Below are 15719 nucleotides of genomic sequence, written 5' to 3'. Positions count from 1 at the left end.
CTACATATTTTCCACTATACCTAAACTGTGAATGATATTTTCTCCCACACAACTGGGTTAACAGGAGGAATCATGTGATACACTTGATTTGTGCATTCCCTAGTGTTCTTAATGTAGTGTTAAATGAATACTCAAAAAATAAGCAGTGACTTATATTTATCTTGAAAATTCTATCACATTTGGGGTCTGTGCAGTATAGCTCACAGGCACTTACCCAAGGAGAGAATCTTCCTTTGTCTTAGTCTTCTTGAACTTTTTGCTCCCACTGGTCCCACTCTGGTTAAATGTCCAACTTTCTTCATTCCAACACCCTTCATGATCAGATGAGTTTCCTTTTCCTGAGCTTCGTTTTCCTAAAGAAAATCAAGAGAACGGATGTGCTTGGTCTATTGGGTTGAGGGGAAATCAACTTAGTTGCTTCCCAAGTGAACTTGACCCCTTGGGCTTCATTTGTAGGACTCTAGCTGTCACTATTCCAGAGTCTTCCACAAGTGATTCATGCTGGACCATTCAATGATGGAACATGCAAAAAAATTCACTTACAGCCTCTGAGATCAGCTGTCTCGTCATAACCCAACAGGTACTGTGTGACTTTAGAGACAGACTTATTACTGTCAGCTTTTCCATTTGAGAATCAGCCAAAGGTGTGACAGCTCTTTGCTGGGGGGCACTATTAATTCTGCTTTCTCAAAGACCTACTGGAACGACATCCCTGGAGAACTATGTACTACCAAGTAGCTTCAGCCAGGGCTTGTTGAACCTACAACTCTCACATCTGTTATTACAATTTAGCTTGCCAAGAGGTAGTCACCTAGCCAGATGATATATTTTTAGATAGATGACTTTACATGAAACACTCTGTGGAATAAAGGTATGCATATCAACTGCCTTCTGGATGCTAGAATATTTCAAAGAATTCTTCACTTTAAATATCTCTTTGATTACCCGATGGAGAGGGCCAGGTAACCTATTTCCTTCTGTACCTTCAAGGCAAGATTTTGCCAAACATACCTGCCTGATTCAGGAAATCCTTTCCATCAGTTTTAAAAGCCAGATTAAAATCTCCAATCATTCAACACTGATCTTTCTAAATAGATAGCAAGCCCATATCAGTAAAAAAAAAATTGAATTTTGAATACCTGTTTCCTGAGAACTACCTACAAAAGAATACAAATGCTCCTCAATGATGCTAGAAAACATGTAAGTAAAATGACAAATGTATACGATCTATGAACCATAAAGAACTATACAAATGTAAGATATTATTTTGATACCATATTGCTCTTTATGGCTGTTCTCATAATGGGTTAAAAGAGAAACCCAGCTTGGTCTTGTATTCCCTTCTCAGGTCTGTAGAATGACTTACCTCTGTCAACATTAGCTCGCAGAGAGGTGAGCATGCCCTCAGACACCAGGGTTTTGTAAAGAGCACCTTTGCAAGACCTCTCGGATTTCCTGGAGCCACAAGTCTCTGTTTTTCTGTGACAGTCACTGTCCTCAGGTTTGGCCTGTCCCGATAAGCTGGGTGGTAGTGCATCCTCCATGGGGGTCAACGGTTCTGCTTTTATACCCTCTGGCACCTCACCAGAAATGCTCTTGCTGGCAGAAAGACTAATGAAATCTGGAAGTTTTGACTCTTTGGTAGTGTCTGAGAGTTTCTCCTTTGACATTTTCTTCTCTCTTGATTTCACTTTTTTCTTTGGTGGCTTGGCATCCAAAAGGCTTCCCTTGCCACTTGAGGATGTGCGGACCTTCCTGCGAGGGGCTTCTCCAAGTTTCTCAATGCCCCAGTCTCCCTTTGCAACGGCTTCAATGGTGTATATGACACTCTCGATGTCAGACTCAGAAGACTGCCTCTTCTTGCAAGTCTTCTTGGGTGTGGACTTATCATTTCCATGTCGATCCATTTTGCTTTTCTTCTTCTTCTTTTTTAGTTTTTCAGGTTTGTTTAATGCTGTGGGATCCTCAATGATCATAATTCCATGAGGATGGCACATGTGATCCTTTCTACTGGGAACATCACTTATTATTATCTTGCTACTGGCAGAGTAAGAAAAATCAGGGAAAAGACTACACTTTTGATCTTCTTCTAGTTCTTCCTTTTTTATTTCTTTGGGATCTTCCATTTTTATAGCCATTATATTATCCACTTGCAGTTCCTCAAAATTTCTTAAGTCCTTAGAATCTCTTACATTTTCCTTAGCTGATTTTTCAAATTCTGCCTCCTTCTGTAAATTGCCTTCATCCGTTTTCTCCACTTTTATTTCTCTTTCTTCCTTTCCCTTCTCCAGTTCTTTAATTCTTCCACCATCTGATTCTTTTGTTTTTATTTGCTTTGATTCTTCTATTTTCACCCCCTCTGATGCCAGGCACATCTAAACAGTTAAAACAAAAATGGGAGAAAACAAAACAAAAAAATCCTTATTCTTCCATGCCAGAAATTAGTTTAAGCTTCTTAACTATATATCCTTCTTAAAAATTATCAAAATAAACTTCAAACTTTATAATAATGAGTCCACTTCTGCAAAAGAACATAAATGATTCAAATTAATAAAAAGTTTTAGGTAGTATGAAATATTTATTAAACTCTAGATAAGCATATGCCAGAATTCTCATTGTCCAGCTTATCAGAAATTATTTCCATGAAAGCAAGATTTGTTGGAATGAGATGGGATATAGAGTTAAAAGACCCGCGTTTGAGTCTTAGTTTTGTTATTTACTAGCTTTGTGATCTATACTGAGTCATTTCACTCCTCTGAGACCTCTGTCTCCTTTGTAGAATAGAGCAATTGCGATCTGCTTCCAAAGGTCACAGCCTTGAAAACCCAATATGAAGCAATTCCAGTGTGCACACATAGTGTTGCCATGAATTGGAATCCACTCCACAGAAACTGGTTTGGTTTTAAGTGAGAAGATATACATATGATAATGCTTAGTGATATCATCCTAAAACTATGTTCAGATATTTGCCTTTTCCTTTTTCCTGGAAAATGAAAAGAACAACAATTTCTACCTACTGACTTGGAATTAGAGATAACAAGATTATTCATTAAACAACTACAGAACACATCAGTTAATGAAAGAAAACAGTATAGGTCCACAAATGCTTACCTACAACCTGAAAACCACAAAAGCTCTGAAAATTTAAAGGTTTTCATACTCATTTGGTGACAAACTTGATCTGAACTCATCTTGCTATAAATCCTGACCCGAAGCTATTTAATGTCTTTATCTTACTATGTAACTATCTATATGTTTTTGCTATCGGACTAGTCATGTATTTGAACATGCACTCGCAGATTACATACTATAAGATACAAATACTGTACCATTTCTCTAAAACATAAAAAATTCTGAACACCAAAACACATCTGGTCCCAAGGGATTTCGTGAAGGACTTGAAGTAATTTAAACTATTACCTAAAACTCCTAAAATTTCACATTAAGTAAGACATTAAAGGGGAAACTTGCCATCTTCTCTCCAGCTTCCAGGTTTCTTGAAACTGCAATCTAAAGCTATTTTCTAGAAGGGAAAATTGTAGCTTATTTTAAAACTCATTTTTAATAGTTGGGTTTTCAATTCATAAACTCTCAGTGCATGACTCCCAAGAGCCAGCACCCTGGAGGACACCAAAGATACAATCATCAGTAAAGGCCTGTCGCTGCCCTTGAGGAATTCACCAGGAGGTTAATGATGCTGATTAGGCCCAGGGCAGTGCAGGAATTCTTTGCCACAGTTATCTGAGGTTGCATTAACAACTTAGAGGACAGAGTATTGAGGATTGCTGTCCCAACACAAAATCAAGCACATCTATAGGAAAGGGATCCATTTTTTTAAAAATCACCATATTATCAAATGGCAAGTTGTCAGAGATTGCTAACATCCATAAAATTCAATTTTTAAATGGATAATACATTGAATTAAATAGCAGATACTCTTTTACTTCATTTTCTCCCTTAGTACCTTCAGTGAATCACAAATCCTTTTGTGAGAATTATGCTATGATTACTAAGTCTGGGAAGAAACTGGAAAGGGGATGGGAAGAGGAAGATAGTGCAAGTTTTAAAAAAATGAACATGGCAAGAGTATCCGGCCCTTCAGATCATTCACAGGAAAGATCTGACATATTAAGTGTTCATGATGGAGCTATCTTTTTTGGAAACTCATGTAAGTTAACTTTTTAGACCCCAACAAGGGGCTACAAGGACTGAGACTTCCCCTCTATTGGACCTAACAGGAAATAGGATAGAAGAAAAATTCTGGAACACTGACACATTTAGTTTTCCTTGCCATGTTTTATTCTCATGGAAGAATTTGCTGTTTTTACATCAATTCTGAAATAATTTTTATTTTCCTATCTGTTATACTAGTCCTTCATGAATAACTATACCATTTGGGGAAAGGAACACACTAGTTATAGAAAGAGAGTTAGAAAGGCAGTCTCAAAGTAAAATTTATGGTTTTTCAACTACTATCACTCTGAGGCTTTTTAATAAGTCATTTAAGGACCTTTTGCCATACAGGTGTTGGTTTTCATAGTGGGGCATACTGACAGTTTGCATTTGTACAGGTTCATCTTAGCAAACCTAATAATACTTTGCAAACTTTAATCTCTGCCCAAACATATTTCAATCACCCCGATGTGATTCTAAAGTTAGGCATGAAATGAACAAATGCGGCATTCACTATGGGGACGTGTTCTGGGAAATAGTGTAGTATTTCTTGTGCAGGTAATTACCAAGCACTAGTCATGCTTTACTTCCTAGTTTCACGGGCTTAAAAGTTTTTTCACAAATGGAGTATGTTAATCCTAAATTGTAAGAAAAACAATTACATTGCTGCAAAGGAAAGTACAAAAATAAAACAATCTTCAGTCAAAAACTACAAATCACAAATCCACTCATTAACCAAATTACCAAAATCAAACACATATCAGACTCTTCAGAGTTGGGTGTCACTCTAGAGGTCACCCAATCTAACCTTCTTCCCAAGGCAGGAATTTATCTTGCTGCAATATCCTGGAGAGTTAGTAAATCTAACTCTTGCACAAAGACAGTCAGCATATTATTCCATTATTGGACAGTTCTGTTTTATGAAATTTTTAATATGAAGCAAAAAGGGGTACTGAGCTTCTGTTAAGGGGATGGAAAAACTTGGAAATGGATAGAGGTAATGGTTACACAGCATGAAAGTAATTAATGTCACTGAATTGTACATGTAAAAAATGTTGAAATGGTATGTTTTTATTTTATATATATGTGTGTGTGTATATATATATATATACACACACACATATATATAAAACATACACTCACCACAATAAAAAATAAATTTTTTGATCATCTTATAAATTCTACCCACTGGTCTTAGTTCTTTGATCTGAAACCACACAAATTATTTTTTCTCTCATGTGAAAGAATTTCAAATCCTTGAAGATAGACTTCATGTACCCAGAAGTCTTCTCTGGTATAATTTTCTCAGTTTCCTTGACAGATCATCACATGTATGGTGTCCTGAAGTAAAAATAGGTTTTACTGAATTGAACCAGGTTCATGACCAAGCAATACATCCTGCCTAAGGTCACAGAATAAGCTATGTAGCATAGACTTGAACCCATATGAGAAAACAGAGGCTGTGAAATGGGTTAACAGAACCTCCTGCACTAGGCTGTTGAGAGGCAAAAGAGAACAAATGTGTGTGAACACCATTTGCAAACAGCATAAAGTTTTACAAAGGCTGGGAAAAATGAATGCTTCAATTCAGCAATATCATTCTTAAATTATGTTCCTAGCCTTGCTGTAACATTCTAGATGAGAAATGAAACTATTTGTCAATTGACACATACACTATACATCTTGTATTGGGGCCAGGGGTTACTTTTTTTTTTAAACACACACATCATACTTCTGGCTTGAATTCAGCTTGTGGTTAATTAATATTCTTAATGTCTCCCTTTCATGATAAATCACTCAACAAACTAGGAACAGGAGGGAGATTCCTAAACATGATAAAGGGCATTTAATAAAAAAACAGAAACAAAAATGCACAGCTAACACCATATTCAATGGAGAAAGACTGAAAGCTTTACCCTAAGATCAGACAAACAAAACAAAGTTGCCTGCTTTCGTAACTGCTGTTCAATATTTTCCTGGAAGTTATTGCCCAAGCAATCAGGCAGGAAAAAGAAATACAAGGTATCCAAATTAGAAAGGAAGAAGTAAAATTATCTCTATTCCCAGATGGCATGATCCTACATATGGAAAATCTCAAAAAAATCCACAAGAAGACTACTAGAGCTAGTAAATAAATTCAGCAAAGCTGCAGGGTTCCAGAGCAACACAAAAAAATCAACTGTTTCTATACATCACCTATGAGCACTCAGAAAAGGAAATTAAGAAAACAATTTTATTTATAATATCTAAAAAAATAAAGTACCCAGGAATAAATTTAACCAGGGAGGTGAAAGATATGTACACTGAAAACTATAAAACGTTGCTGAAAGAAATTAAAGATCAAAACAAGTGGAAAGACATCCTGTGTTCACGTACTAGAAGACGTAATATTGTTAAGATGTCAACACTACCCAAAGCAATCTGTAGATTCAACACATCCCCAATCGAAATTCCAACAGCCTTCATCACAAAAATGGAAAAGACAATCCTCAAATTCATACGGAATTGCAAAGGACTCTGCCAAACCAATCATAAAGAACAAAGTAAGAACACTCAGTTCCAGATTTCAAAATGTACTCACATACCATAAAGCTACACTAATCAGAAGAGTTTGGCACTGCTGTAAGGATAGGCATATAGGGTCGCTATGAGTTGGAATCAACTCGACGGCAACAGGTTATAGACCAACGGAGTGGAATTCAGAGTCCAGAAATACATCTATTGCCAACTGATTTTCAACAAGTGTGCCAAGTCTGCTCAATGGGGAAGAAGAGTCTCTTCAATAAACAGTGCCAGGACAACTGGATCTCCATATGCAAAAGAATGAAGTTGGATTCATACCTCACACCATATACAAATAATAACTCAAAATGGATCAATGACCTAAATACACAAACTAAAATATAAAACTCTTAGAAGAAAACACAGGAATAATAGTTCAGCATCTAGTTTTTGAAAATAGATTCTCCAATATGACACCATACATGAGCAACAAAACACAGATAAAATGAATTTCATCAAATTAAAAACTTTTGTGCACAAAAGGACTTTCATCAAAAAAAGAAGATACAACCTGTAGAATGGGAGAAAATATCTGGGAACCATACATCTGATAAGAAGTTTACTATCCACAATAAATTTAACCCCTACAACTCAAAAAACAACCCAAACAAGAGACAAACAACCCAATTAAAAAATGGGCAAAGGACTTGAGACATTTCTCCAAAGAAGATATACAAATGGCCAACAAGCATGTGAAAAGCTGCTCATAGTCATTGGTCATTAGGAAAATGCATATCAAAACCACAATGAGAAACCACTTCATACCCACTAATCAAAGAAAAAAACCAAACCTGTTGTCAACCAGTCAATTCCAACTCATAGTGACCCTATAGGACAGAGTAGAACTGCCTCATAGGGTTTTCAAGGAGAAGCTGGTGGATTCGAACTGCCGATCTTTTGGTTAGCAGCTGAGCTCTTAACCACTGCGCCATCAGGGCTGCTTCACACCCACTAGGATGGCTAACATCAGAGAGATAGAATAAGCGTTGGCAAGGAGGGAGAACTCGGAACCCTCCTACATTGCTAGTGGGAACGTGAAACAGTGCAGCCGCGTGGAAAACAGTTTAGTGGTTCCTCAAAAAGGCAAACACATAATTACCACATGACCCAGAAATTCAACTCCTGCATATATACCCCAAAAACCTGAACGCGGGACTCAAACAGATACTTATATTCATTGCAGCATTATTCACAATAGCCAAAAGTTAGAAAAAAACCAAGTTTCTACCAACAGATGAATGGATAAACAAAATCTGATGTATCCATACAATGGAATATTATTCATTGGAAGATGCTGCATAGGCCCGGCTCACTATTATTTACTCCCCATTGCTAACCGCCACATTGTCTCATGATCTTGTCTTTCCCTCTGGTTTCGGTGGAACAAAAGGTTTAAGATTAACCGATGTTCCTCCTTGAAGGGTGGAAAACAAGTGATGATGATCTAAGGATGAAAAACTGAATAAAGCACCCATCTTGTGACAAGAAAACCAGGATGTCGCCAGATAACCCCCAAGAATACCAGTAGAAGAGTAACTCATCTGAGACATGACCACCTCAAGGGGAAACTAACACAAACTTCTAAGACCCATAATCCTGTCCCTATAAAAGCCTTCAGCTAATCCCCAGTGGGGGAGACAGGTTTTCTGGCGGAATCTATTCCCCTCTGTCTCCTATATATCGATATATAATAAACCTCTTGCTGCTCACCTCACCCATCTCAGAATTGGCTATTGCGGCAGGCAGCTCCAATCCACGTTATTGTGGTAACACATACAAGGGAATATTATTCAGCCATAAAGATACACGAAGTTCTGATACTTGCTATGACATGGATAAACCTTGAAAACATTGTACTAAGTGAAGTAAGTCAGACACAAAAGGACAAATACTATATGATCCCACTTATGTAAGTGCCTAAGGAGCCTTGGTGGAGCAATGGTTAAGAGTCTGAATATAACCAAAAGGTTGGTGGTTCAAACCCACCCAGAGGCTCCACGGGAGAAAAGACCTGGCGATCTGACCCTGTAAAGATTACAGTGTAGGAATCCCTATGCGGCATTTCCACTCTGTCCAATTTTATGAGTCAGAATTGACTTGACAGCACACAACAACAACAACAACATGAATATCTAGAACAGGCAAATCTATAGAGACAAAAAGTTTATTAGCGGTTACCAGGAGTTAGGGTAGGAGACAATGGTGAGTTATTGCTTAAGGGAGACTGAGTTTCTGTTTAGAGTGATGAAAAACATTTGGGAATGGACAGTAGTGATGACTGAACAACATGGTGAATGGAATTAATTCCATTGAATTATGCACTTAAAAATGGTTACAACGGCAATGTTTTACCTATACCACAAAAAGACCCTTTATTTTTTTCCCCGTATAATATTCTTCCATTCTGTATTTTCATAATTCATATACTTTTTTACCCAATATCTTAACAAAATTGTACACAGTTATCCTAACAGAAGTTTATCTTTTCAAATTCTGAATTAAATCACCCACCCAACTTTCTGTTATACACACATTTGATAAGCTTGCTTCTTATGTCTTCATCCAATTCTTCAGTAAAAATGTTGACTAGAACATGGCCAAGGATACAGCCCTCTGGCAAACTTCTGGAGCTCTTTCATCAGGTTGATTTGAATGTTAATAAACTTCCACAATCTAAGAATATCTTACAAGCCAGTCTAAATTCCTCCCATTTTGTTCACAAGGACATCATAAGATTATCTGTCAAAAGTCTTGCTGAAATCTGAGTACAGTAGGACAACAGCATTCCCTCAGCCTACTTTATAAGCATACCAAAAGAGAAGAGGAGGAGGGCTGTGGATCAGTCAGGGTTTAACTGGGCCAACAGAAACCACTTCAAGTCTATCAGCAGAGAAAATTTAATGCAGGGAATAGGCTGAAACCCTCAAATGGGCGGTGGTGAGGCAACCCAACTATCAGCAACAGCAGGAAGCCACAGTAGGAACAAATGGGGGGAAGAGTGTTCCTGAAACCCAGGGGTCAGGTCCCCATGGAAGCTGGAAGCATGGCGGGCATATCCAGAGGGAGAGAGATCCAGAAAAATATGCCTCTTCTGCTTTATTCCCCACCCCTCCTGGCTCCTCCCAGCACATCCTGGCCTCTCTCTTCCCTCTATCCCATGATCTCCCTCCAGTGTCTACTAGTGAATGAGCCCATCTGGAAGCCAGGGACATATGAGCAGAGGAAATGCAGCCTGCATCCTCCTCAGGCATAAGGCAGGGTGCAGGGCAAACAGGCCGTGGGTCAGCACATTTGACAATTACTTTTTTTACTGAGCCACTTGAAAATGCCCAATTTTCATCTTCGTTTCTATAAGATCAAAGATTATTAGAAATAATACTCAAAGGTCCCCAGGAATTAACAGTCTGTATATTTTAGAATTCATGCACTTGACTCTTTTTGAAAATTAGAATGAAATTTTCTCTTTTTGTTCTTGTGGAGTTACCCTATTTTCCACAACTTATTAAATAGTACCAAGGGTGAGAATGAACTCTTATTTGCAAGGTTTTCCAGTATTGTATAATCTCATTTTTTCTGCTGTTGGAAACTTGAATTAATATACGATGACCATGTTACTCTAGCCTTTTCTAACTTTAACATACACATCTTTTTTCCACTACCTTTTCTGATTTGAATATCATTTTCCTTGTCCCTCTTCTTCAAAACAGTGGCAAAACAATAATTATATAGTTTTGCCAGTTCTCTTTGCTTGTGTTGGTTTCACTGCATCTTCTCTAGGCAGTCAATTTCAATAAAATGTAGATGTTAATACTGTGAGGTTCAACAAGTTGTACATGCATAGCACTTAGAATAGTGCCTTGTACAGAGTAAGAATAATGTATTGTGATGACCATCCCTCTGAGGCCTTATTCCATATAAAATAAACATTAGCTATTATTATTAGCAGAATAACATTTATTCTTTTAGTATCAGTAATAGCATGTCATTAGATTAACTGCTTTGATAGACTAACTACTTTGCTCTAATTTTTTATTCTAAGGTTGAGTGATTCTAAAATTGGGAAAAAATATATACAACAAAATTAGACTCAGGAAGATCTTAAATCAGTTATCTGTCAAGAGGCCACAACTCTTAATAATGTAACTAAGCTTTTGGGTACATATACCAACACTTTGGTGGGACTCACAAATGTGCATTCAAACTCTATTAAGTACACATGCATAGACGTAGTGTTATTTAAGTACACGGACAACGTAGACAAAGATAAGCACACAATGGACATAAAAGAACATAAATTGATGTGAACTCAAGTGAACAAAATTTCATCGTGGGAAATGCAGACATAATGTCAGTTATTAATTTAGTCAAGTTACTCTTAATGTTAATCAGGCCTTGACATACTGCATGTCTTAGTAAATGACAATTTATTCTTCTATTATTTTAAACTGAACAGTGACCTTCTTTAAAAGAGAGAATGTGAAATCGTCTGTAGGACTCCTTCGAGATGGAGTTTCCACCGCTGTCGTATGCAAAGACGCTGAAGTGTTAATGTTTTAAATCAAATGCTGGGCATAAATATTTGATATCTATTGTCTATTCCTTCAGGTACTACACATATAAATGTTATGTGTTTACCTTATTTTTTAAAACCATGTGTTAAAACTACACACTTAGGGGGCACAATGTATTCTCCCCCATAAATATCACAGTACCTTTCCAAAAGAAGGCACTGAACAGATAATTGTGTTAAATTGAATGGTTTGTTAATTCTGAGGTAATTTGATGAGTTTAAAATACATTCTGATTCATACCAGGAAAGAGTTAAATTTATGAGTCTATAAAAAACAAGGCTACTTATGACCATTCCTATTGCTTTGCCTAGCCGAGCACCCACTGTCCTTAGCTACACCTCCCAGCAGCACCAGTGACAGCTAATCACCAATATTTTACTTTTACCTTTGTCAACTGAAACCACACTGAGGGTTCTCACTGTGCTGTATAATCAGAAAGGCTTAACAGTGATGTGCTGGAAGAAATATAACTCATTCCTAAAGGAACAAGCTAATGTCATTATGTTGATACTGGGATAAACATGTTGGACAGATGTACAAAAAGTTATCCTCTTCAAAATGATTACAAAGCAGCCATTTCAGACCTTGGTGGAAATAGAAATATTGAAGGGGTGAGGTAAAATGTATAGTGGATGGTTTATTTTTTATGTTGCTGAGTTCAGGGATGCTGCCATTTTCAATACAGGTAAGACTGCACCTTGGGGTCAGAGTTTGTTATTGGGGACTCACTTTAAAGACATCATGATTCTGTGTGCATCAAGCTTTTATCTCTGAATCAAAGACACTTGTAAATGTACTCCTTTCGACAAATGTAACATATTGATTCATTTCTTTAATGTGTCCTGCTTTAAAAGACTTACTGAAATGATGAGTGAAAAGTAATAAATCATGTATACTAGAGGAAAAAGGGCCAAGATGGCATAGTAGTCAGACGGCTTTCTATATCCCTCATACAACAAAGACCTGGAAAAACAAGTGATTTGATTGTATATGAATACCTAGGAGACCTGAACAAGGCAAAGTTGAGGAATAGAACTGAGTGGTGGGGAGAGGGAGATGGTTCGGAAGAAGTGAGGAGTGCCAGACTGGAATTGGCGGGAGCCGCAGCTCTTCAGCCCAAACTGGCTCAGGCTGCGCAGTGAAGCAGGCATACAGCCCCGCGTGCGTGACTGGGAGGCAGTTTCCACATCGAGAGAGAGATTCGGCAGCAGAGATTCTGCTTGGAAATTCCAAACCAATGAGAAGCAGCTCCCAAGTGGCTACAGATAAGTACACATGTGGGGCCGCTCGTGGGGATTTAAAAAAAAAAAAAAAAACCCATTTGGAGAAAACCTCTCTCCCTTTTACCTCCTCCCTCCCTGCTCTGCACTGGGCTCGATGGCTTCCGAAATCTCTGAATCCCCTGGGCCAGAAGTAGATCCCATAAGGTGCCCTGACCCATTCTCCTCGCCTTGGAGAGGGAACCAATTAACAAACAAGGGAAAAAATAAGCTATTGGCTCCCCTAAGCCAGGAATTCAGGGTTGACACAGCTCCTTTGCCTAAGAACAGGCATGAGGGGTCCTCAGCCTTTGAGTGCCTTCTACCCCTGTAAAGACTTGTGTGGACCCATCTCAACAGCATAAGCCCTAACTACCATAGGACAGCAGGGTAAACACCTGAAGTCTAACTTCAACTGTTTTACTTGTGAAGTGCCAGATTTGTGATGCTTGACACAGCTCTGCCCTTTAAGCAGGCACCTTACCTGTCCACATCAGGAGCTTGAGGACTAGTGGCTCTACCCATGCCACCTAGCCACTTGCTACGGGGTGCAAGAATAAGTGGTGCCCCCAAGACTTTACAACCAACAGAGTAGGATGCTCACAGTCCAGCTGCAAAACTCACCTACCTACTCGCTCTAGGGAACATGGACATGCTTTCCTTTCAGAAACTCAGGGGCAGCTGTCAGCCCCCTGCCTTGCTCAGCACATGACCCTCTACTGCAGCCAGATACCTGTGCCTCCACTAATCACCCATGCCTCTCTAAGACCGTAGGTGAGAGACTGCACCACACACTTGGTGATCGACTGCCTGGACACCGGAGCTGAATACATATACGAAAATCTAACGGACTCCTGCGTGCACATACTTAGTTACAGAACTAACTATCTGGTGACAGGACGTTAGAGCTTCCAAGGTGCCAATAATCAAACTAGCGCACATGAGCAGCCTATTTGGGCATAACAAATCAAACACAAAATCAACAACAATGAAAAAGATGAAAAGAAAACGCATAAAGAAAAATGACTCAGCACAGAAAATTAAGGGCAACAAAAAAAAACTGCACAATACACAAACAAAGACATCCAAATGACAGCACTAAACTCACACCTATCAATAATTACGCTGAATGTAAACGGACTAAATGCACCAATAAAGAGACAGAGAGTGGCAGACTGGATAAAAAAGCATGATCCGTCTATATGCTGCCTACAAGAGACACACCTTACACATAAAGATACAAACAAGCTAAAACTCAAAGGACGGAAAAAAACATATCAAGCAAACAACACTCAAAAAAGAGCAGGAGTGGCAATATTAATCTCTGACAAAATAGACTTTAAAGTAAAATCCACCAAAAAGGATAAAGAAGGATACTATATAATGATTAAAGGGTCAATACACCAGGAGGACATAACTATAAGGAATATTTACCCACCCAATGACAGGGCTCCAAAATACATAAAACAAACTCTAACAGCACTGAAAAGAGAGATAGACGGCTACATAACATTTCTAGGAGACTTCAACACGCCACTTTTGGTGAAGGACAGAACATCCAGAAAGAAGCTCAACAAAGACACGGAAGAGCTAAATGCTACAGTGAACCAACTTGATCTCACAGACATATACAAAACATTCCACCCAACAGCAGCCGAGTGTGCTTTCTTTTCCAACGCACATGGAACATTCTCTGGAACAGACCACATATTAGGCCATAAAGCAAGCTTTAACAAAATCCAAAACATCGAAATATTACAAAGCATCTTTTCTGACCATAAAGCCATAAAAGTAGAAATCAACAACACAAAAAGCAAGGAAAAAAAAATCAGACACATGGAAACTGAACAACACTTTGCTCAAAAACAACTGGGTTATAGAAGAAATTAAGGATGGAATAAAGAAATTCATAGAATCAAATGAGAATGAAAACTCATCCTACCAGAACCTTTGGGACACAGCAAAAGCAATGCTCAGAGGTCAGTTTATAGCAATAAATGCACACATCCAAAACAAGACAGGCTCATAATCAAAGCACTAACCCTACAACTGGAACAAGTAGAAAGAGAGCAGCAAAAGAAGCCTACAGGTGCCAGAAGGAAGGAAATAATAAGAATTAGAGCAGAATTAAATGAAATAGAGAACAGAAAAACAATTGAAAGAGTTAACAAGTCCAAAAGCTGGTTCTTTGAAAAAACTGACAAAAGAAAAACTGGACAGGAAACAGATAACCCATATAAGAAATGAGATGGGTGATATCACAACAGACCCAAATGAAATTAAAAGAATCATAACAGAATACTATGAAAAACTGTACTCTAACAAATTTGAAAACCTAGAGGAAATGGGACAAATTTCTAGAAACTCATTACCTACCTAAATTAACACAAACAGAGGTAGAAAAACTAAATAAACATAATAAGAGATTGAAAAGGTAATTAAAAAACTCTCCCCGCCAAATAAAGCCCTGGCCTGGATGGTTTCACTGGAGAATTCTACCGAACTTTCAGAGAAGAGTTAACACTACTAAAGGTATTTCAGTGCATAGAAAAGGATGGAATACTCCTTTTGGAAAACTCGTGTTATGAAGCCAGCATAACCGATATCAAAACCAGGTAAAGACACCACAAAAAGAGAAAATTACAGACTAATATCCTTCACGAATGTTGATGCAAAAATCTTCAACAAAATTCTAGCCACTAGAATTCAGCAACATATCAGAAAAATAACTTACCATGATCAAGTAGGATTTATACCAGGTAAGCAGGGATGGTTCCACATTAGAAAAACAATCAATGTAATCCATCACATAAATAAAACAAAAGACAAGAACCACATGATCTTATCGATCGGCACAGAAAAGGCATTTGACAAAGCCCAACACCCATTCATGATAAAAACTCTCAACTAAATAGGACTAGAAGGGAAATTCCTCAAAATAATTAATGGCATTCAAACAAAGCCAACAACCAACATCATCTTAAATGGAGAGACTTTGAAAGCATTCCCTCTGAGAACAGGAACCAGACAAGGATACCCTCTTATCACCACTCTTACTCAACATTGTGCTGGAGGTCCTAGCCAGAGCAATTAGGCTAGAAAAAGAAATAAAGGGCATCCAGATTGGTAGGGAAGAAGTCAAAGTATCTCTACT

At 38.1% G+C, this 15719-nt stretch overlaps 1 protein-coding gene across 13 annotated transcripts in view; it reads right to left on the bottom strand.

Moving 5' to 3' along the window:
- BBX (BBX high mobility group box domain containing) overlaps positions 1-15719 on the bottom strand; it is a 348585-nt gene that overhangs the window by 44296 nt on the left and 288570 nt on the right. For all 13 annotated transcript variants that reach the window (XM_023732891.1, XM_023732886.1, XM_023732885.1 and 10 more), the window contains 2 exons: positions 1367-2375; positions 215-353 (listed from right to left, as the gene is read on the bottom strand). In XM_023732891.1, the coding sequence (XP_023588659.1) occupies positions 215-353; positions 1367-2375 (1148 nt within the window). The remainder of the gene's footprint in view (positions 1-214; positions 354-1366; positions 2376-15719) is intronic.

This window comes from Trichechus manatus, unplaced genomic scaffold (assembly GCF_000243295.1).
Source record: "Trichechus manatus latirostris isolate Lorelei unplaced genomic scaffold, TriManLat1.0 scaffold00055, whole genome shotgun sequence".
Taxonomy (NCBI): Eukaryota; Metazoa; Chordata; class Mammalia; order Sirenia; family Trichechidae; genus Trichechus; species Trichechus manatus.
Note: the sequence above shows the minus strand (reverse complement) of the source record. Positions and strands in the feature narration are given on the sequence as shown.